The following is a 24,094-nucleotide window of genomic DNA, read 5'->3' as shown; positions in this document are numbered from 1 at the left end:
GATCGCGTCGACGTCTCTGTCCTGCTCGGTGACATCAGTATTTATTTATTTTCAAACTTTTACATCCTGCCTCTTCCACTGTTTGAACAATAAAACAAAGCTACAAATATCACCATAAAACAGAAACTAACATTGAATCAACTGGAAATAACTCAACATTCAATGTTTAAGAAAAAAAACAATCCATCAGTGACAAGGCAGAGAGAGCTGGAGGCAGGGGGGAGGGCAGAGAGAGAAAGCTGGGGGTCTTGCTAGGTTAGGGAGAAAGAACATTTGGGGAGGGGGGAGAGAGAGAGAAAGCTGAGTGGGGGGGGTGTCAATCCTGGAGAAGAAGTAGAGAAAAACCAAGGGGTCTTGCTGGGGAGGGGGTTTGAGCCTGGGGGGGGACAGAGATAGAGCAAGAGACAGCAAGGGAGTCAAGCAATCAGTGAGAAAGCTGGGGGAGGAGGGGAGAGAGAGAGAGAGATGTGGGAGGATGAGCTTGGTGGGGCATTGAGAAAGAGATTGCCCTGGGGAGGGAGAGGTAGTGATCAGGCCTGAGGAGTGGTTCATGCCAAAGGGGGGAGAGAGCGATTTTTGGGAAAGGGTCAGCCCTTATGATGGGAACATTTTGCATTAAAATATACAAAATTAGGCATCTTTGAGTAATAACTGTGTTCTGCATTGCATCATAAATTAATTATTGTTCAAAGACAGAGTCTGTTATGTTATTTGAACAAATTAAAGTCGACAGAATTGTAAAAGATTGTGTGCAGAATTTTTAATGCATTTCAAGCAGAAATTCCCTGGGAGTAAACCTGCTGGATTCAAGGAGGTCAATATTCAAAAGCCATTTAGATGGATAACTCATACATTTTCAAACTTAGCCAGCTAGGTTTCTTGTTCTCTAACTTTAAGCTCTTACAGTATACTCAGCGGGATCTTTAAACCGCTGAATAAATGGGAGAAGTTCTCCGGCTAACTGCAGCCGGAGAACTTGCCCACTAAATGGCTTTTTGAATACTGGCCTGGAGATATTTTACTGTCCTATCTTTTACTGCTGCTTTTATGAAAAGGGACAACATCTTCCCTTCTTCAGTCAGAAACTGAGCAAACAGCAGAGCCTGGCTGAGCTCCCCTAATATAACGGGCTATATCCCATCCAGCTCCCTAGCTCCAGAGGCGCTGCAAGCTGCTTAAAGGGTCTGGGCCCATATATTTCCCCTCCCCCCCAGAACAATCCCATATTCAGCACACTAGTATTACTGAGATCCTGCTGGCCTTGTGGGGACAATTTAAAATACCCTGTCCGGCTGTCATCCCTTCTGGCTCTCCTACACTAGCCCTCCATCACCTCCATTACCCCTCTCTCTCTATCACCTAGTCTATCCCCTATCACACCTCTGGCTCTTCTCTCCCCCCCCCCCCCCCATCACTATCTCTAGCTCTCTGACACCATCCTCCACAGTCCTCACCTCGGGTTCTGTCATCCTCCCTCCTCCTTCATCACCTCTGGCTCCCTCTCACACACCATCACTAGGTCTGCCCCACCTCCATCCCAATACCAGCTCTTGCTCCTCTCTTCACCTCTGGCTTTCTTACACACAGTCCCTCCCACTCTGGCTCTCTCTTGCACCCCATTACCAACAGCTCTTTTGCACCTTTTCCCCCCCAGGCACTCAGCCCCTGCACACACCTCCCCCTCCACTCACATGGTTCTCACGCACCCCCAAATCCCTGGCTCTCTCTCATCACCTCAGACCACCCAAGTCTGCCTTGCTGATTTCAGGGAGACGGGGGCTCCTTCTGGTGCCCCCCTCCTCACCTCATCCTCTCTCACACACACCAGCCCAGGGTCCTGGGATCAGAGGCTGTAGCGGGAGGGGGCAGGAAGGAAAGGAAGGGCTCCTGTTTCTTGTGGTGTCTGCTCCATCTCAGCCCTCCCCCACCTGCGGAGACGGGAGGGGGAAGGGGTGAGCCTGGCCAGGACATTGCCCAGAAGAAAACGATTGTTCCATGTCCCTTTCTGTCTCCTGGAGGCTGCCTGGACAGGAGGGGAGGGGCTGGGGCAGTAAACAGAAGGGTCTGTTTGAGATCTGGGGCACCACTTGTATTCCCAGGGCAAACAATGCCCCTGCACGGAGTTTATACATTTTCAGTTGCAGTTTGCTGCTCTAACCACTTGATCTTGCTTAACAATTGAGAGCTCAATGTAATAAAACATGAGCTAATGTGCCTGTGATAAAAGATAAGTTAACTCCCCGACATGATAAGCTAATGGTGTGCTAATGCATGGGGAGTTTAAAAAACAACACACACACAAACCAGAAAATGCCTGCAGAAGACAGGCTTAGTGTGACTGAAACATGATTTAAGTGAAAAAAAAAAATTTCAGATTTTATATATTGTGTTTTATATTCCTAAATTCTGAGTTCAGCCCCATAGGCTAACACTAGCTCCAGGAGCTTTACTCCACCTCTAATCGGGAGTTAATTTCCAGCATTAAGAAAACCTGAGTTAAGTCCCTGCAGTAGTGAGTGATGGCTCATGGCTTGACTAACGGGGGCCTTGCACGGAGGTCTGCTAATCTGTGCGCACATGCTAACACATGGTCGCCTGCACGCTATGGGTGCGCTAAACTCCTTCAGGTCAATACTCAAAGCGCATTCAGCGCTACTCAGCCAGATATGCGGGGCTTGTGCGGCCAAGTAGAGGCCACCGAATAGGCGCACACCTTCAGTGGCCACCGCTTAGCCATATAAAGTCCCTTGTAGGACTAAAACGTTAGCAGCATAAAAAGTGGGCCCGAAGTGGATGGAACAGGGCGAACAAGTTAAGCTGTGCAACTCATGCGGCTCACTGCTGACTCTTGGACTTAGCCACATAGGTTGTACGGCTAAGCTCGACGTGCCATAGAGCAGGACTAAACTTAGCTGGTTAGACTTACATGGCTAAACGTTCACTTATACCATATGCCGCTAAATGTACATCGAAACTTAGCCGGCTGTTACTTAACTGGCCAGTTTTGAATATTGACCCCCCTTGTTAAAATTGGTAGCAAATTTACATACATAAAAAATGTGGGGACAACCCAACTTCAACTTGTGCACACAGCTGAGCACGCTTTATTTCACTGGCGCTGGCTTTGCCTGCTGCCCAGAGCTGGGAAGACCCAGTGCACAGTGCACAGGGCAGCAACTACAGGGAGGAAGCTGGTGCTGGAACAGCCCGAATTCTGTCTCTCAGGCTGATGGGATCAGCTGGCAGAAAAGCTGCTGCTTATCTCCTGTCTCCTGCAGCTACTGAGGCAAACACACAGAAGAGGAGGGGGTGGCTGGCTGAGAGAGGAGGAAAGGGGGATTGAAGGAGAGAGCAGAGAGAAGAGGGGAGGAAAGAAGGAAGTCAAGGAGAGAGAAGGGAGAACAGCACAGAGGAGGAATGGAGCACGTCAAGGAGAGAGAAGAGAGGAGGAAGAACAGCACAGAGGAGCAATGGAGAAAGTCAAGGAGAGAGAAGGGAGAACAGCACAGAGGAGGAATGGAGCACGTAAAGGAGACAGAAGAGGGGAAGAAGAATAGCACAGAGGAGCAACCGAGCAAGTCAAGGAGAGAGAACAGCATGCAGGAGAAAAGGAAGGAGAACAGCAGAAAGGAGGAAGTCAATGAGACAGAAGAGGGGGAGAAGAATAGCACAGAGGAGGAATGGAGCACGTCAAGGAGAAGAGAGGAGGGAGAACAGCAGGAAATCAAGGAGAGAGAACAGCATGCAGAAGAAAGGAGGAAGTCAAGGAGAGAGGAGGGAGAACAGCACAGAGGAGGAAAGAAGGAAATCAAGGAGAGAGAAGAGAGAAGGGAGGACAGCACAGAGGAGGAATGGAGCACGTCAAGGAGAGAGAAGAGGCGGGAGAACAACAGGAAGTCAAGGACAGAGGAGAGAAAACAGCACAGAGGAGGAATGGAACACATCAAGGAGAGAGAACAGCATGCAGAAGAAAAGGAGGAAGTCAAGGAGAGAGGAGGGAGAACAGCACAGAGGAGGAAAGGAGGAAGTCAAGGAGAGAGAAGAGAGGAGGGAGGACAGCACAGAGGAGGAATGGAGCACGTTAAGGAGAGAGAAGAGGAGAGAAAACAGCACAGAGGAGGAATGGAACACATCAAGCAGAGAGAACAGCATGAAGGAAGAAAGGAGGAAGTCGAGGAGGGAGAACAGCATAGAGGAGGAGAGAAGGAAGTCAAGGAGAGAGAAGAGAGGAGGGAGAACAGCACAGAGGAGGAATGGAGCACGTCAAGGAGAGAGAAGAGAGGAGCGTGAACAACAGAGGAGGAATGGAGCATGTCAAGGAGAGAGAAGAGAGGAGTGAGAACAGCACAGAGGAGGAATGGAACACGTCAAGGAGAGAGAAGAGAGAAGGGAGAACAGTACACAAGAGGAAAGGAGGAAATCAAGGAGGGAGAAGGAAGAACAGCACAGAGGAGGAATGGAGCACATCAAGAAGAGAGGAGAGAGAACAGCACAGAGGAGGAATGGAGCAAGTCAAGGAGAGAGAAGAGAGAAGGGAGAACAGCACAGAGGAGAAAAGGAAGAAATCAAGGAGAGAGAAGAGATCAAGGAGAGAGAAGAGAGAAGGGAGAACGGCACAGAGGAGGAAAGGAGGAAATCAAGGAGAGAGAAGAGATCAAGGAGAGAGAAGAGAGGAGGGAGAACAGTCACAGATTACAGAGAGAACATAGAGAAGAGGGGAAGGACAGCAGCAAAGAGGAGGAAGGGGGAAAAATGAGAGGAAAAGCAGAGGCATTGATGGTTATTTAAAAAAAATCCAGGGCATGGGCCCATCCCCCTCCCGAGATTCTGATATTTATCTCACCCTGGTCAACACCTTCTCCCTTCCCCAAAACAATCCTGTAAAAACACAACTGGACATCACACTGTTAAATATTGCATTTTAAAGTATCTCTATTCAACGTGCCCATGCAGCTGTCATCAGGGAGTCATCTTATATATATATAGGGCCTGTGACAGGGAAACTACCCAGTTTGATCCTGGTGGGGATCCCATGGCTCGCTCCACACCCGCCTCTTACCTCCCTCCATACAGAGACAGGAGGCACCGCTACAAACATCCTGCATCATTGTCACAAAGTGCTGGACAGGTATGTCAGTGACATCTCTTGGCAGAGGGACTTTATGTGCTACAAAGAAAGCCCTGGCCAGTTTCAACCTTTCAGTAAAACTACCACTACAGTTATTCAAGAGCATCAATCAATAAACGTCTTCTCTACCAGCGAGCGTGAAGTCTGGGGTCCATACAGGATGGGACACCTCTACAATATCCTGTGATCACAGAAAACTCCTTCAACAAAAAGGTGCAGAGCAGGACTAGGGAGCTTCCCCCTTACCACTCACCACAGAAAAGTAATATTCAGATTCCCGTCTCACCTCACTGTCGGATCGATATGGTACAGCGCGCTCCGACGGAGGGGGTCATGAGAACAGCACAAAGATGCACCGAGAGGGGAATTTAAAAACAGGCACTGGGTTATCTTGTCCTCGAAAGGCCCCATCCTATCAGTTCATCGTGATTCATTCACGCCACCACAGAGAATTCGGCGAAGACCCGAGAGGCCATGCCGTCAGGTCGCACGTGGCCTTTCAGCTTTTCCCGCCGCCGCCTGTGAACGAGCCACAGTATGCTGGGCAGCGGCTGCTTCTCACCTGCCGATCGCTGCGGCCGGGGGAGAGACGACCACCACCAGCAGTGCCCTTTCACTGCTAACTCTGACCCATCTGGCAAGGCTGATGTGCACCAGAAAACCCGGAGGGTTCAGCATGGGAAACGATGCCCTGCAAACAAACAAACAAAAAAAAAAAAGGTTTTAAGAAACTCTGGAGCTCCACACAGGGTCACCTCTTCCAGGTTATTGATGTTTCCTGGCGACTTACAGAACTACTCCGGTGCCAAGCTCTGTTGGTCCTGGAGAGAGCTGGAGTCTTCACGGGACCGCGTGTCCACCCAAAAAAATAACTATCCAAAGACGACGCAGTACCGCAGCTTTTGAGGCCACAGAGGCAACCTGACACCTGAAGAAAGGAGCACTACATTCCCTAGTGCTCAGGCACTAAAACTGCTTTGGGTTAGTCTGACGCTGATCGAATAAACTGGCTCGGGATCTTAAAGAATCCCCTAAAACTGCAGTAAGTTCTCTGACAGGCCTATGCAGTAATCTGGGCACGAGGAATGCCCGGATTATCATTTTTTTAAATCCCAAATGAGATAAGCTGATGCTATGCTAACGCATCGGGAGTTAAAAAAAATGCACGTAACCTTCAAAATGTGCGTTCGGCCTGTGCCAAACGCACATTTTAATTCGGGAAGGAACAGGCATCCCTGACAGGCTGCTGCTGCCACCACTTATCCAGCCGAGTAGCAGCAAACCTGCTTCCTACTGCCAGATAGAGGGACAAATCAGTATTTATCTGGCTAAGTGCCGACGGCCACCACCACTTACCTGGAAAGTTCCTGGCTAGTTTTTATTTTTTTTTTTTCATAGCCCTGGAAACTTAACTGCAACCTTGTCCCAGGAATTAAGTTTCCAGGGCTATAAAAGGTGACTGGCCAAACGCAGTTCCTCTGCTTAACGCCCTCATTTGCATGGGATTTCCACGCCGAGGGGGCTAACCAGTACTTCCGTTTAGGAACGCAGTTAAGTTTTGCGCCCAGACAATGCGCGTTCAAATGCACGGGCCTGTGAATGTGAAGAACACAGCAGAAGAGTATCATCGAGGAGGGGGGAAAGGAGGAAGGAGAAATCTTGTAACCCTCCCTCATCGCTGCCAAGTCGGTCACCAGCAGGTTTTACACCGCTGCTCAAATTATCCCAGAAAAATTGCCTGCATGTGTTTTACACCTGCTAAGCTGTGCAGGTAAGCTCTTCCGAGAAAAAAAGTCCATGCGTCCTCTGAACATTCAAAAGCGTACGTGTAAGTGCAAAAGCCCCCCCCCCTCCACCTAGGAAACCCCTGCTCCCTGCCGCCATCAGAAATCCATGCACAGAGGCCCCAGGAGTGGGCCCTTAGCTGCACATTGGACAGGCAATTCTCCAAAAGCCTATGTTGGTGGGTAAAGCACTGACTTACAATTACATTTAAGGTACAGTCCTCCCTTCTGCAAAGTCACTGATAATGAAACAGCCGGTGTCACTTGTCCTGTAGTCCAGCAGCCAGGTGAGAAAGAGCTTTCAGATTTTGGATGCATGGATTCTACTCTTTGTTGGAGTTTCCCCCAACTAACTGTTTCACTAGAGTACAACTGAGTCTCCAACAAAATCAACGAGTTGGCAGCAAAGGGCCAGGGAGGCAAAAATCTCCAAAATAACGTGGAAAATCCATGCACAGTGTGTGTGAGGGGGAGGGGCAGTTATTTAACCCCACAGACAGCATTCGTGATTACAAGTTTTCAAAGCCTCTTCTACTTGGCTATTGCCAGAGGGGCTCTGATCTTCATGGGAATCCCACGCAGGCCCGGACATAAACCCACGTGACATAGGAACCAACCACAACAGGAGCAAAACTAAGAGAGTCTATTGACCCTGGGGGTGCACATGCGCAAAAACCTTCCCCTCTCAGAGTCGTCACGTCACAAACACACACACACGCTCACTCACACACACACACACACACACACGCTCACACACACGCACATGTTCACGCACACATACACACACACGCTCACACACACACACGTTCACGCACACATACACACACACGCTCACTCACACACACACACACACGCTCACTCACACACACGCTCACTCACCCACACACGCTCACTCACACACACACACACACACATTCACGCACACATACACACACACGCTCAGTCACACACACACACGCTCACTCACACACACACATGCACACGTTCACGCACACATACACACACACGCTCACTCACACACGCTCACTCACACACACGCTCACTCACACACACACGCTCACTCACACACACGCTCACTCACACACACGCTCACTCACACGGCGATCGCACAAGCCGAAGATTATTAATAATAAAAAGGAGAAACAGGAGGTTGCGCCTATATTGAGTGGGTGCCTTTCATTCTAAATAAAAGTGAGGCCGCCTGAGGGGAAAAGGCAGGGCTCAGACGGAGAGGAAGCAGCAGCTCTAATGCGCTCTCTGGAGGAAGGTCCTCTGAGGGCCCAGCAGGAGGGAAAGCTTAAGGAACTTGGGCCAGCAGGGGGCCCCTGAGGGGATCAAAGAGCCCGGGCCTGTGCCACAAGATGCTAAATGGCCCCATTAGCGCCAGGGCCAGCTCTTTCTCTTTCCTCCCAATAAACATTGAGAAACTCTGTCTCCCTCCATCAGATTCACATCGCTCCATTGGCCTGACAGTAATAAACATAAAACATAAAAATATCAGCCTCAGGAAGGGGCTAGGAGCTGCTCCCTCATCTCCCCCCCCCCCCCCCACCCCCAGTTCTGGAAGGAGCCCCAGAGAAAGATGGGGAGAGCGTTCCCATCGCCCGGGGCAGAACACGGCACAATTCACGTTAATATTCCCACAGTTACCTAAACCGTTCATTTGTATTTCCCTTTCGTTACCAAACTGTTGATGCGTAAACCGAGGTGATGTGAAAACGAACATCGGTATATATATAAATAAAAACGTTAAATAAATAAAATTCACACCATGGTTAAACATCTCTGGGCCCGATGGACTATGGGTCGGGTTAAAACCGGGCACAAAACTCAGCAGGCAGTCTCTTACTGCGCAGGTTAAAAAAAAAATGTTTAAACTCCCCATGCAGCAACCTAACGGGAAAAAATGTGCACCCGGCGCTCTGCAACAGGCCTGCTGGCACAGGTCCCCACAACGCGGGACGTGGGGGACTCTCTCCCGTAACATATTATGCACACAAAACTCATCCTGTGCACAGAAAAGACGCTGAGCAAATACAGGCTCTCAGTACAGAAAGCTGTTTATGCTCAGAAAGTTTGCTGTGTGCGTGTGTGCAAAGCGTGTTTTTGGCACATCAATCCGGATTACGGATCCCGGTGCCCACACTCCAGCTTCTGCCCATAGACTGACAAACGCTGGAAACTTTACTCCACCTCCTGGGTAAGGCGGGACACCTGTGTCTGCACAGGGAGGTAATAGCTAACGTCTTCACTAGTATGAGGTTTCCAGGTGAGGCGTTAGCTATTACCAGGTGAAGACGTTAGCTATTACCATCCCTGTGCAGACACCTGTGTCTGCACAGGGAGGTAATAGCTAACGTCTTCACTAGTATGAGGTTTCCAGGTGAGGAGACTAAGCAGGACACACAGTTTTACCGGCACACTTTTGTGTCCAAAAAAAAAGAAATGGGAGTAACATTTGCACACAAAAAAAAATGTGCACACAACTGCAGGTAAAACTGGGCGTTCGCTAAATGCACTTTATTGCATAGGCCACGCACTGTAAGAAACTGGATAACAGGAGCCAGTTCTGGGATGCCAGGATCGGAGCAGCCTGCCCTAAGTGGATTGAGGAGGGGCGGGGAAAGAAGTGGCCCCTGAAATGCGAGGCAGGCTCGGGCAGCACTGTATCTGCATCTCAGATCTCCATTCCAGCCCTGCAGACAATTAGCAGCGGCCTGGGGCAGACTAACAGGAGCCCTGCTGGGAAGGGGAAGAGGTGCTGGGCCCTACTGTCATTTCAGCTTCCCGTGCAGAGCCAACATGACAGCAAGACCAGGGGGGAGCACTCGCCCCTTCTGACTGCTCTGTACTGAATAATCTGACAGTACCCTGGCAAGAGCTGGGGGAAAAAGCTTCCCTCTGCAAGAAGCCCAGTACAAAATATTCAGTGTGCAAATGCAGTGCACAAGAAAGGGTCGCCAGCTGAGAAGTCTCTGGAGGCTGACAACAGCCCTATTATACTGCCAAGAATAAGACTTGAAAGCCTGCTTGCTTTCCCATCAGCTCCTGCTGTTCCAGCCCTCAAACTTCTTTCTATCTGGGATATATTTCTGAGCTCTCACTTAAGACACGTTCATAGGTGTGTAGGGCTACAGCAGACCAACATCCTAAGCTCCAGAGCTAAGGAAAAGGGACCGTAACTGCACGGAAACTGAGAAAATACGGAAAGAAGGTGGCTTGTTTTAAAATAAAAGTCCACGCTATCCCCCCCTAATCTTACCTCATTGCTGTATTCATTTATACAATCCCATTAGGCGTAGAACGAGTTGAAAGATAAAAACAAGTTTCTCAACACATTTTATGCCTACTGGGACTGTATAAATGAATACAGCATTGAGCCAAGATTAGGGTGGGTAACATGGACTTGAATTAAGCAAAATGCAATCTCTCAAATGTTTTAAGAAGGCACTGGACTTATAATAATCACAATATTTGTTTAAATCAGGTTTATGGTGAAGAAGAAAAGTTTAAAAAAGTGAATTTGAGACAATGATTACGGCCGGCACGGTTTTCCCTATTAATTCACAGTTTCTCCATGTATGAAGTCTCGTCATAACAAAATGTACGTGTATGATGCATTTACAAGGAGGACTGATTTACGAATGAGTTGGTTCTTTTATAACTGGCTGATAGTTTTACTAGCTATTTGGGAGAAACCTAATTTAGCCATTTGTTTAAAAGTTGCATCTCTTGGGGGAAAACACACACCAGTCTCTGCTTAGTTCAGGAGTGGCCAGCTCCGGGCCTCAAGAGCCACGAACGAGCCAGGCTTTCAGGATATCCACAAGGCATATGCAGGCGATAGATTTGCATGCACCGGCTCCACTGAATGCAAATCTATTTCATGCATGTTCATTGCGGGTATCCTGAACACCTGGCCTGTTTGTGGCTTTCCAGGATCAGAGTTGGCCACCCTTTTAAACACTAAGGGCTTTATTTACTATGCTCTTTTTCCCATAGCTAGAGAATGGGAAAAAAACTCCTAGTTAATCAAGCCCTAAATTATCTATGCAAAATAAAATATCAGTAGTAGGCTGCAATTCTTTTTTTTATATATATCTGTGGATGATTCACAAACCGTGACACTTGTTAAGAGGCACAGGATTATATTTTTATAAGTTGTTTTATTTTTTTAATTGAATCTGTGAATCTGCCCTGCCATTAGAGTGCGCCAGAGAGCAGGGGTCAGGGGCATACTGGCATATGTGGGATCTAGTTATCACAGCTTACAATGCAAATGTTTTGTTTTTTTTGTTCGGCACTCCTGTTCTATTTACTGCCCACCCAGGGAACGATTTTAAGCCACCTCATGTGATCATGAGGAGACTACGTCCACCTGGGCCCTGCTGTAAACTGATTCAGAGCTTGCTCCAGCGCTAGGCCATTATCAACAGGCCCAAGAAGAAAGATGAGGAATGAAGACTTTTCAATTTACAGATCCTGCAGCGTATGGGGTAGCTAGGTTGGTACCAGCAAGCTATATAACACCCCAGAAACAGGCTGAATTGGGCACACAAGTTAGTAGTGGTCAAGCACCACATGCATTCCACTGTTAATATGGTAATCTACATTATATAAATGTCTGGAAACCACCAGTTACAACAGTTGCGTAATCTGTTTGATGCTATTTTATTTTAAACCGTGTATTCTATGAAAGAACCATACAAGTCATTACAAACGAATAGTGAAATTAACGCTTATGCACAACAAACAGCTCACCTACAATGAATCATTTCCAAATGTTTCCCCTTTTCCTTCCTACAGTGCAATATCCATAATGCAATAGCCAGCAGCAAAACCCCTCACCCTCATCCCACCACGGCCAGGAAACGAGGGCATAAATAAGTCACTGCCTCCAAAAATAGCACCTGTGGCCCAAAAAAAGGAAAAACAGTATAGAAAGCGCAGCTCTGACTGTTTTCAAACAAGAGATATTTAAGTTCTTAGATCATTTATTATTCAGATTTATTTTAGATTTTTTTTTTTATTACGTAACTCCTAATTCTGGGGGAAAGGGTTTGTTAAGTAATCACCCCATACAGCTAAGAACATTCTTTAAATGGAAAAATACAAGTAAACTCGCACCTCATATGTATACAGAAAAAAAATAAAAATGTGGAAAAAAACCTAATAAATACATTTAGTATTTAGCGTTTTTCATTTTTAAATAGAGATTCATTTTGACGCCTGATGAAGTCAGCGTAATGCTGTCAAAACACTGGCCGTGTTGGGCCCATGAAACAAGAGAACAATACAAGATATTAAGCACCAGCAATAAGCTAAGTATAATTCAAGATAGTTTTTTCGCCTGAGTATTTTGCTGTTTAAAAATTTAAAAAACTTTTAAGACGCGGTACATAACATCTGTGCTGTTGTCTGACTACTGTTGGGGGCCCACTGCAGGCAAGAGTCAGTGATTACCTTATTGCAGTGCACACTAATTTCTGATACTGCTCTTTAGAAATATAAAAATGTTGTATTTATTGTTTTAACACTTTTTAAAATTTGTTTTGTGTAAGACAGTTCTTTAGCATTTGAAAGAGCAAGAGGACGCCAACTTTTCAAGTAACATCAACTGGTGAGAAGCATTCCTCCCATCTGATTTCACTTGAAAACGTGCAATGGTGGAATGAGTGATTCACAATTTATCAAATGATCACTCTGTAAAATTTAGAGATTTTTTTTTTTTATCAATAAAGCTTATTTTATTTAAAAAAAACATTCCAATCAGAGAAGAGTTTTGGAGGTCACTCAGAATGAACAGGAAAAGATACTGCTGTGGGGGACCACACAGGTTTATAATCTATAAAGCAGTTATCCTATCCACAAGAGAAAGGAAATGAACTACAATACATTTAAAAAAAAAAAAGAGGGGAAAAAGGAATCACAATGTCTCTAGAAATTCTATAGCAAGGAGCAAACTTCCTGTACGGTATAAATGCAACCTGGAGAGTAGACTGTAAGAAGGATCATTTTTTTAAACCAAGGAGGTATTAACCATAATAAAAAATCTGCAGGCCATGTATTTCAGAAAAATGTAACAAATACAGGAAAAGCTAAATGTTATGGCATAAAAGAACAGGTCCCGAATGAATGGATACAATGAATTTCACTAATAAAAATTCCTGTTACAATAGGATTCTACTTCAAAGATCATTTTTAGGTTTGTTTTTTTTTACAGGACGAGCTAGAGAATGCCTTGTGTGGACACCGATTTCCATCCTTTCTAACTCACACGTGAATTTCTGTTGCCAGGAAAATTGTGTGCAAGTCCCATGACATTGGAAAAATAGACATGCATGTCCAAAAGAGCAGGATGGCAGCCGCTCCCACATCCGAGTCCACATAAGGGTGAATTCTTCCTATGCGGCTGAGCTTATGCAACGCAACTTACATGTGTAAAATGAAAGGCGCCTGGACTCCATTTCTGAAACATAAACTGACTCCTTGCCTCAGTCACAAACACACATCCCCTACATCTCACATGCACACGTTTAAAGAAGGGCATCTCGGTCATCAACCCGGGTACTCAACAAACACGCGCAAGCTCATTCTCAAAAACATAACGCGCTGTTTCATTTGCGCAGACAGCCCCCTCCCCCACCCTCGCACAACTCTTGCCTTGGTCTCACACACACACACACACACACAAAGCCTCGCCTTTGCTCACGGATAGGGCCTCCCCGTGTCTCTCTCACACACACACACAAACCCATTTTGGAAATGTGAACTTAATGTAAAGAATGTCTCTGAAAAATGTGCGTATACTCCACGAAAGTTCACCTCGCCAACCTTGCTTCAAAGCTTCAATCTGCTGCTATTCAGGAAAGGCCCCACTGGTGCCCTTGCGGGCAGAAACTATTGTTCGGACCCAAAAATAAGTAGTGTTACGTCTTTTAAAAAGGAGGTGCCTCAGATCTTTAGGTCGTTCATATTATGCATTTAAAGTAACCCTCCGTTTGGCTTGGATCCGCTTCTTACACTTATAAGATGTCTTGTGAGGGAAGTAGGGGGGGGGGGGCGGGGGCTTGGCCTTCATGATCAAAACGAAGCCTTGGCCTATTCCAAGTCGCTGTAAATTGCCCTCTCTCAGCAGAGTAGTCTGCATCCGAGGGAACCTCGTGAAAACACGTCCCACCTTAAATGTGTATTTCTCTGGTTGTCCGTCCCCCCCCCCCCCCCCCAGGAACACAATGATTCTCCGGGATGTGGATTGCCCGGGCTCCTCAGGCGCTAAAGACTTTTGGAAACGTTAGGTCTGGCGCCCCCCCCGTTGTCGCATAAGGCCTGGCTTCCCTCCCTCTATATAAAGGGGACGGGGAGGCGCACCCCTCTTGCACAGCCGCTCACAGGATGAATCGCAGGACAGTCCAGCAGCTGCTCGGCGGGATGAACGAGTGCTACCTCGGCTGCAGCGCCGCCTCCTCCTCCTCCTCCTCCACGCCGCCGCCGCCCCTCTTCCTCCTCCCAGGTCAGAGCGCGCGGGGCACCAGCTAGGAAGGGGGGGGGGGGCTTTTTATTTAAACTGTTTTGCACCGTATTTTGAATGTTGGGAGCACCCCCCCCCCCCCCGCCTTATCCCATTCAGTTTAGCCGCTGTCACGCTGCCTTTTCTACCCTTTAATGTGGAGAAGAGAGGACTGAGGGGGGATATGATAGAGGTGTTTAAGATCATGAGAGGTCTAGAACGGGTAGATGTGAATCGGTTATTTACTCTTTCGGATAATAGAAAGACTAGGGGGCACTCCATGAAGTTAGCATGTGGCACATTTAAAACTAATCGGAGAAAGTTCTTTTTTACTCAATGCACAATTAAACTCTGGAATTTGTTGCCAGAGGATGTGGTTAGTGCAGTTAGTATAGCTGTGTTTAAAAAAGGATTGGATAAGTTCTTGGAGGAGAAGTCCATTACCTGCTATTAAGTTCACCTAGAGAATAGCCACTACCATTAGCAATGGTTACATGGAATAGACTTAGATTTTGGGTACTTGCCAGGTTCTTATGGCCTGGATTGGCCACTGTTGGAAACAGGATGCTGGGCTTGATGGACCCTTGGTCTGACCCAGTATGGCATGTTCTTATGTTCCTTAAACCAGCCAGGTTATTATTTGTTTAATATTTCAAAGCATTTGCCAAGTGAAATGAAATTTATGAAACTTGTGGAACTGCCAGGTGCACCATGGAAAATCTGTTCACTCACCCTAGGTTGTTACTTTCTGTTTTGTGAGTGTGGCTAGTAGTGGGTTGGTTTTTTTTTTTTTTGTTTTTTTTTTTTTAAACCAAGGCACTGCTAGAAACTTAAGACTTGGCACATGAGGTTCCCCCACCCTTAGACTTGGAATAACTTATTATCCTTCCTGTAGGGTGGGGGCAAATCTAGAGAAGAACATAATTTGTGTGCTCCCTTCCTGTTCCTGCAGGCTGCTTGGAGGGAAGGGGCTGGAATAGATAACAGCTGTTTGAGATTGGGAGGCATGAGTTGTGTGCCCATGGCTAGTCCCGCCCCTGCTCAAGACAGCTGTGCAAGTTCAGTGATATCCTGGTGCTTCTGCTGCTGAATTAAGACGGCCAGATGCACGGAGGATATGTTCAGACTCTTTGAGGCTGTTGCACTGCAGTATTAGCTTTCTGCACCCTTGCCCATTTTGCACTGGTGTGGTGGAATGGATCTGTTTTTCACTTTGTAAGGAGTAGCTAAATATTTGCAGACAGAGGTGACACAACTGGTAATTGCTGTCTTTCCACCTGCTCCTCACTCTGGCTGGGCAAAGACTCCGTGGAAGTGATGCAATTTGGAGGAACAATTCAATAGATCTCTGTGGGGGGGGTGTTCTCCAGTTTTTAACTTATGTATTTACTTTGCCATCCAGTCTAACAGCTTGGTTCCTAGGTCAAAAACTTCCTCCTGGTCCTATTGTTCTCTATCCTATGTAAAAGACTATTAAATGGGAGATGCTAAGAGAATGTTTCTCTTTATTAGAGGCACTGACGTCCTATAAGGGTTTATTCTACTTCCGTCTAGTGGATAGAGCATTTAGTGGCACAGACTACATAAAGAAATGCACAAAGTCTGTAACCTTGATAGCTCATGTTTCTCTAATAGTCCTGTACAATAGCAAATGGGCCTTTAGGATCCTATGACACAAAATACAATGATCAGCAGTAGACACAATTCTACTAGAAAGCTCCCCACTCCTTAGAACAGTCTGGCACATATACCAAGTACTTGACATTGAGGTTAAAACATACGTTACATAATAGGATACTGCACATCTAGGCTTTCCTGCACTTGCTGGAGACGAGTGTGCTGTATAGTAATGCTAGTCATTGGAAGGCCACAGTCTGGTAGAAATTGAATATGCAGCAGCGCTAGTGCTTATTTGTGACACAAGTAGATGTTTTGATTTTTGGACATGTGCAGCTCCCATACTTCTGTATGCTAAGCACTGAAATAGATGTCCTGAATCACAGCTATTCTCATCTTTGTAGCTGCAGTATAACAGCTTTTTTTTTGGCACAGGATGGTATCTAGCTAAACTCTCCTGAAGAAAATTCTCACTTTGATCCAGGTATATGTATCCAATGCACTTGTTTTCTTAGCTACTTAAACTGCAATTGGCTGCACATACACTTGAGGCTGAGCATTTCATTAGCTTTTCCCTGTGTTTGGGCATCTGCTTTAGGTTTACACTTTCTTGACTGGTTCACTCATTCTCCATTTTTTTTTTTTCCCTAGAAGAAAGAAAAGCAGATGGAGGCAGTGGTGTTGTCTCATTCCCTGTACCTGAACATAAACCCCAAGAGCAGCATCCAAAGACCCCTGTATCTCACCGCCGGAAGAGGACCAACTTCATAAAAGAGCAGCTGGATGTCCTTGAGAAGGTCTTCAAGATCAACATGTTTCCAGATATCCATCTCCGGGAGAGGCTGGGCACCCTCATGCAGCTCCCAGAATCCAGAATTCAGGTGAGAGCTTCTGTCCCAGGCATCAGCTTTTTTTTTTAAGCTGGCAGTGCTTTTTACTCACTGAAATATCACAACTGATGGGATGTGAGGGACGTGGTTGCAGTATCTGCTTTGTGAGCTACTTTGACTTTGCTGGGATTGGGAGGTTATTTGGGTGCTGATTGGGGGAAAAAAACACTCAATGGGTGGCTCCACCCACATCCGTGTGGAAACTGAAAGTGACCAGGCAGATTTGGCAACCCTACTTCCTGTTATAACTGAGTGCCAAGAAGATGCCGGCTGTTCTTAAAATCCCTAAACCTGATCCATCAGGTGCTCTTATTCCCCCTTCTTCCTACAAAAGGTGAGGCTGCAGATGTTGTTGGGGCTGATCCTGGTGGTGGCCAGGCATGGTCAGTGAAGTGACACAGGCCCTGTGAGCTAGTCCAGGCAGAGGCTCCTCCCCCACGGCTCCTCTTTACACCTGGCCCATGGAGGTGATGGGGGGGCTGTGGAACAACCAAACTCGCTAGCTTGCACTGATTCGCTGAATCTTTACTGCTTCAAAGCTGAGTGGCTGTGGCACCACCGTCAGTCTTTCTGGGGCTGACTGTGGGTTGGCAGGTCACTAGATTTGAGGTTCTGCTGGCTGCTGCTCTCCCTTCACCACAACTGATTAGGTAAACACGAATATTCATAGCTGGCAGCCCTTATGTTGAGCTAGTTTAGTTAACTGGTTCATTAAGCAGCCCTAGTGAAAAAAACTCAGGTCTCCTATTCCTGAAATTGGCAGCTAAAACTAAATCTTTCAGCCATGGCACAACAGTTGTAGTTGGGGGAAACATAGAAATATTGTATTGTGTGGATATATTGTATATTTCAAACTGTTTGAATAAAATTAAATATTGTCAGGTACATATTTTTACCTGTAATCGTGTCCCCTGCAGGTGGGACTTGGGGTGCACCTAATGTTGCTACCTGATCCAGGTCAGCCCTGAGAGGGCTGCTCCACTTCTGGTTTTGTCCACTGGAGCTAAAAGCAGATGCAATGAAGCCTGGATCTGCCTCACATGTAGTGACTGAAGGGACTGCAGATCTTAGTGTTTGACTTACATTCTGAACTAGAAGAGGAAAATCTTGACAATTGTAACTAAATGTCCAGGCATAAGACTCTAGATCTCCCAGAACAGGGCTTCAAACATGTCCTAGTGACTGCAGAGGCTTTCTGCAGGGATGGTACGGAGCTATTATGTTGTCCCTTTAAAAGAGTTAAAGCAATTTTTTTTTTTTTTTTATTTCTTTGCATTCTCAAGCTGGCCATTGTTTGGGGAATAAATGGTGAAGGTACTAATTTTACCACCATATATATGGCTCCCTTTCAGTTAAACACACAAACCTCCGGGGGGGGGGGGGCTGAAAAGCCCCCAAAATTGTGGAGTGAAGAGGCACAAGCAGTGGCTGGATGACTTCCCTGAAGTGGGTCCAGCAGCTCTCCCACGTCACCACTCTCCTCCCCTTCTCCACTCTCTCACTCTTGGCTTGGTTAATTTGTGTTGGGATTTTCTGTAGGTCTTTAACTTGAAAGTGCCCTAGAGGTATTTGATGTGAAAACACTAAAACCCTGTTCTCGATGCTTTCAAATATACCTGACTGTAAAACAAGCACCTAAATTTTGCAGTTTAACCAGATATCAGAAGCTCTAATTGCATATTATATAAACCTTCTTTTTTTTTTTTAGTTGCTTTGGGATCAGTTTTAGGAAGGGTGTTTTAAATGTGGCAAATCAAATACCACACCTCAAACTGGAGGAAAATATTTGTGGTGATCAAAAACATTTCAGTGCAGAAGGGGAGAATTTGTCTAACTTAACAAAATGTCTCAGAATTGTGAAAGTAGCCAGAGATTCTCGTAACATGGGACCTAAACCAAATGTTCTCAGTGCTCTCCCAAGTAGGTCTCACTGTACCAAAACACAGGAATCAATTCTTTAAACATTCAAACAAAAGAGAACTTAAATTTGTCTTGGAGTCATTTGGTCCCAAAATCTGAACTACCAAAAAACTAAATCAGATTCCAAAGGATTTAAAGTCCACTGCACTATGCATTTAGGAAAAATATGTTGAGCTGAGATCTCTTAGCACTGAAGATTGTACTGTCTCTTCTGATACTTTCCTGAAGGAAAGTCAAAGTTGTTAGCCAGGTGTAAACTTTTTTTTTTTCTTTTGGTGCTGCCTGATGTTACTCAGTGGAAATAAAGACAAGAGTACTGAAAGTGTATATTCTGGTAAAAACAATTGTCTTAAATGCAATATATGCAAAGGTAATATTCTGATAAGTGTGGTGTTATAGGGCCACTTGTGAGAATGGCCTAAGAAAAGGCAGAGGGAAAGATATAATTACAAGGATAATACTTCAATGATTGCTCAGCATGTGATCAGATGGGCTCTTAGTCTCCTGTCCAGTCCTTTCTTGGTCATATGGCAGCTTGGGTGAATCCTGAGTAGGTCTCACTCACTTGTGGCACAGTGCTGGGGTTCAGATCAATTCAGGGTATCATTCATCTATTCCGCTTGTTATGTTGCAATCTACTTTTTATATTGTCTCAAACTGATCTGGCTTACACATGCGCCGTCCTGTTTTTTCAGCTCAACCACCCTGCCTCCCTCCCTCACACCTCCCGACAAGGAGATACAGTGCCCAAGTCATATACTCTATTCACATCATTGCCTCTCCAGGCAAGGCACTACCTTATCTTTAAACTGTAACGTCTATCTTCTAAGCAGCTGCTTGTGCATAGTTAAAAAAAAAAAAAAACAAACAAAAAAAAACAAAAACTTCTTGTGATCTAGTTAGAATACCTCTTCACAGTAACTTTTTTTTTTTGTTTTGTTCAGGCAAAGCAATGCCTTATACTTTTCTTGGCAGCATTCCATTTAATGTGGGGCTAACTATCCCTATGTGTGCAGAAATTTCTTCACATCCACTTTCCCTGTACTAATACACCAGGTAGACTTGGGGAAGCCACCATGTATCCCTGGGCGTGAGATGCAATAGATCAATAACTATTGGATTTGCTGGATACTTGTGACTTGGACTGGTCAGTGTTGGAGACAGGATGCTGGGACTTGATGGACCTTGGTCTGACCCAGTATGGCATCTGTCTGGGATTTCTAGGAAAATCTCATTAGCAGGTCCTGCAGCAGTGCATAGACAGATTAAGGGCTATTTGAATTTTGCCCACCCTTGAACCAGCTAATCATACATATGGGGTTCCATGAAATGCATGTGGCTGCATCAGGAGGTGTTCCCAGGGGGATGTTTAGGTTTCATTTTCAAATCTACACAGTCCATGAGAAATACCTGGGGGGAAGCAGGATCAAATGACTGCTAGTTCTTTGTACTCAGCAATTTTCAGAGTTGCCTTGTGTGATCCTTTGGAATCAGATGCAGTTAACATTTTAAATTCATTTAGAGTGAAACTCTGCATACTCTTGAAAATTGTTGCAGGTAGCAAGGATGCAGAGTTCACAACAATGTGGGAGGTTAGAGAAAATAAGTGTGAATAATATCCTTGTCAGAAGGCACTGCAAATGCTGCCTGAAAAAAGATTTCTCATTTAATCTGATCAATGCTCATTCAGGATTTTTCCTTCTGACCCTCTGGTGTCACATAGGACATGTAAGGCCAGTCTTTCTATGCCATTCTCAGCATTGCGGTAGGCTGGGAATGTAACTCACCTGGGGAAGATACTGTCCAGCTTGTGGTGATTAACTTGTGGGTTTCAAGTCTTGTGGACAGTCCATAAGACCTGTTCCTAAATAGTATCATTTTTTCCCCCAGGTTTGGTTCCAGAACAGACGTGCCAAATGGCGGCGTCAAAGCAGAGTAACATCCACTCGCCAAGTCGTGATGGCCCATATGCCCACCAGTGCTGCTTCTGTCAGCTGTGAGTACCCTCCAGCGCCCACACCACAGCTGCCAGGCCCCATAATCCAAGAGCAGCCACAATCTACATCTCAACTGTCGTCACCTTCTATCCAGCAGCTAGTGCCCTCCTGGACCAGCCAGTGCACAGCCTCGTGCCAGCAGGATGAAGGCCCCATGTCTTCTGACAACTGTGCAGCTACTCAGCACTGGCTCCCTGTGCAGTACAAGAAACCCCAAGACTCTTACCAGAGGCAGAAGCCCAGGCAGAGCAGCCACCAGCATTATACAGCCATGATGCCAAAAATGTATTTTAAGAATGGAAGCTCAGATGCCAACAGGTGGAGCTCCAGAATCCTCCCACAACCTGGAAACCTGATGGAGTTTGACAATTTCCCACCCAACAGGACCATTGGACCTGAGATGAAAGTGACTATTCCCCCACTACCTCCCTCCATGGCACCTGGGTTTGGCCATATGGGGCACTACTCTGCTCAGGCAAACTTCCTGCTGTCGGGCAGTGTCCACGGGCCTTATTCCCCCGTGTCAGACAGCAGCATAAGTGAGAGAGTGTCCGAGTCAGGATCGGAATGGGAAGACGGTGCCAGCTCTGTACTCTGTAACCTGTAATACAGGCATTCATCCCATAGAAAATGCAAGAGGAGCTCTTCTCCGTTAGGAGACTTCTTGCAAAGGCGAGGTTGGGGGTAAAGTAGTCTGACTGCAAACGGAGTCGATGAATTTGTGTGTGGGGGGTGAAATGTAGCAGACTTCTGCAGTGACGTTTTGCATCCCTGGGATGAGACTGCAACACTGCTCTTGTGAGGTGGGGGTGACTAGTGTAGTGCTTTTAAAACACGGTATTGGAGCCATTACATTTTTTTAAATGTGTGGAAATCTTAGGTCAGGTTTTATATAAAGTGGTGGCTGGTTTTTCAATCTCCTTTCTCTAATGATTACAAGGCACGATGAATGCCCAGCTTCATTTATTGCCAGACTTGTGCCAGCAGTGGGTGGACCTGTGCACGGGTAGCAGTTACCTTTCTCTCACCGCTTGTACATAGTGGGGGGGGGGGGGTGCCACTCTTACTGCAGTAACTGCATTACACTTAAGATTTAACCTTTTTAATGTAAAGCAAACTGGCATTAGACTGACAGTTCCCTTGTAGTTATATTCTGACACACAAGAAATGGAGTCACTAGCAGGAACCAACAAATAGCTCCATTGCCTGGGCAGAGTCCTATGTCAAAGGCTTTTGCAGATGCATCCAGGCTTGCTTTTAACTCTAGCATGGACCATACAAGGTTTTTCTTGCTCCATGTGTCTTAGACAGAATTGCATTCACGTAAGGGTGTATGTCAAATGAAGGATGTTGGGGGGGGGTTTTTTGAGTGTGATAGGAGCTGCCTGCTCATTCACTCAGTTTTACTGTTTTAAAATATTTGAAGGTGGGATAAATGCCCTGGAAATCTGTTTTTGTATTGTCTACCACAAATTTAAAAAGTTAGCTCAGGAGTGCCACTTCAGGCCGGCACACTGCGTAGCTTCATTTGGGAGGTAAAACAACTTCTTGCTTAAAGAACATATCCTAGAAGGGCACTTTTCAGCTTTTGATTCACTTTTTAGGATGCATGTGCTTAAGATTTTTTTTTTCTTTGATTGGCTGTTCTAGATCCATTGTTGGTGCTCACTGTCACAGAAGTTAGTCACTGGAACCCTACAGAATTAGAATCCTTAATCATTTGAGCTGGAAAGAAGGCAGCTTACTATCCCAACACTTCCCCCATGTATGTAAAAGGGGTTCATCTCGCCTATAACCCCAAGGTCTCCCTCAGAGGTGTTAATCAGAGGGAGGGTGGGGGACAGCCTTCTTAAATTGTACTTCAGGCCTCCAGCTTAAATGTGAAATTTGGACATTTATACCTTCAGATTACTTTGTTCAAGCTATACTGTTTGTATTTGACTTTTTTTGCTTTAAAATCTGGTAAATTGGAGAACATGCCTTATTGGACCAAATAAAACTTACATCCTTCTTGAAAAGGTCTTGTGTTTTGAGGAGGGCAAGGCATCCTGTGCCATAAACCACTGGGGTTCTTAGGACTTCTAGGCACACTTCACTATGGGAACACAAGCTGCACCAACCAGGAAGTTATGCATCTTTAGTGGGATCCCAGCTATACTAGAATTAAACAGTATACTATTAGGAACATATTACTGACAACATACTAAACTGACCTCTAACCAATTTAAGGTGGAATTACCACCTTGCTCAAGAGGCTGAAAAGCCCTTGAGGGTGTGGTGGTGGCAGCCAAGTAGATCACCCTCCAAATAAAGAGAAACGCTAAAATGTTAAGTACTTCAAGTTCTCTGCCACATTCAGGCTTACGGCCTGCCTTCCTGTTGCAGAAGTGTATGGGGCATCCCTTTTTTAATGCAAGGGTTTGTGGCACTACACTATGAAGATCAAAGGGTTGCATGTACTCATCAGCCTTCACGCTGACAAGGCAGTGGTGAGAGGTCTCCTATTTGGGTACATAGGGGAAGTAGAAGAGTGCCTGTTTACTCAGATAATTCTTATGGACTACTATGGTGAAGGCCATAATGCCAACAGGATAGATGACCTGCCCAAGCAGGGCTACTAAACTGGTGCAACCTATACCAGGAGCCTTAACAAATAAGATTGTATTTCAGGGGCCAGGAACTAATCCAAACATTCAAATACCTTTGACATGTATACATAATGCAGATAAAGTGAGCATCCTTCAGGGTGGTAAACTCCAGTCTGAGTACCACAACCAGGCCAGATTTTCAGGATATGTACAATGATTATACACAAGAGATGTGTATGAACTGTCTCTATTGTATGCAAATCTCATGCATATTCATTGTAGATAACCTGGCCTGTTTGTGGCACTCAAGGACTGGAGTTTGCCCTCTCTACTCTACATGCTAGAACAGTCATGCTAGGAGGCTCAAAGGGGGTCAGACTGTAACAATAGGAAATATACAGTCACAGGGTGGCAGAGGCCAACATTTTCAGAATTCAAGAGCAAATACCAAAATCCAAGACAGGGAGAGATTGCCAAGAATCCTCAAGCCTACGGGCCACGATTGATGCTGCTCATCCATGTTTGCACACAATATAGTGCAAGGTACCACACCGTGTATGAAAAATGACTTTAATGGCTCGGGAGAGAGGGTAGAGCAGGTAACTGGGAGGATTGAGGAGAACATTACTTGTGCAACGAAGGATAAAGGCCCAGGCAGGG

The 24,094-nt window shown here is 45.9% G+C and overlaps 1 protein-coding gene across 2 annotated transcripts; it reads left to right on the top strand.

Moving 5' to 3' along the window:
• The first annotated feature begins 14,278 nt into the window (after positions 1-14,278).
• Positions 14,279-22,864, top strand: MIXL1 (Mix paired-like homeobox). 2 transcript variants are annotated; one of them, XM_029593054.1, is made up of 3 exons: positions 14,279-14,425; positions 16,694-16,920; positions 20,740-22,864. In XM_029593054.1, exons 1-3 carry the CDS (start codon positions 14,308-14,310, stop codon positions 21,451-21,453), a joined length of 1,059 nt encoding a protein of 352 aa, XP_029448914.1. In that variant the 5' UTR covers positions 14,279-14,307; the 3' UTR covers positions 21,454-22,864. The 2 variants fall into 2 exon arrangements, with proteins under 2 accessions (XP_029448914.1, XP_029448913.1); XM_029593053.1 differs by having other exon boundaries at positions 16,691-16,920.
• The last annotated feature ends 1,230 nt before the right edge of the window (positions 22,865-24,094 follow it).

The sequence above is a fragment of the Rhinatrema bivittatum genome, chromosome 3, assembly GCF_901001135.1.
Source record: "Rhinatrema bivittatum chromosome 3, aRhiBiv1.1, whole genome shotgun sequence".
NCBI lineage: Eukaryota > Metazoa > Chordata > Amphibia > Gymnophiona > Rhinatrematidae > Rhinatrema > Rhinatrema bivittatum.
Note: the sequence above shows the minus strand (reverse complement) of the source record. Positions and strands in the feature narration are given on the sequence as shown.

Bases quoted from the DNA above. Each gene is read 5' to 3' on its own strand.
- MIXL1 (XM_029593053.1), top strand. From the start codon at position 14,308: ATGAATCGCAGGACAGTCCAGCAGCTGCTCGGCGGGATGAACGAGTGC. The intron at 14,426-16,690 runs GTCAGAGCGCGC...TTTTTTCCCTAG, and splicing joins GCCCCTCTTCCTCCTCCCAG to AAGAAAGAAAAGCAGATGGA. The intron at 16,921-20,739 runs GTGAGAGCTTCT...TTTTTCCCCCAG, and splicing joins TCCCAGAATCCAGAATTCAG to GTTTGGTTCCAGAACAGACG.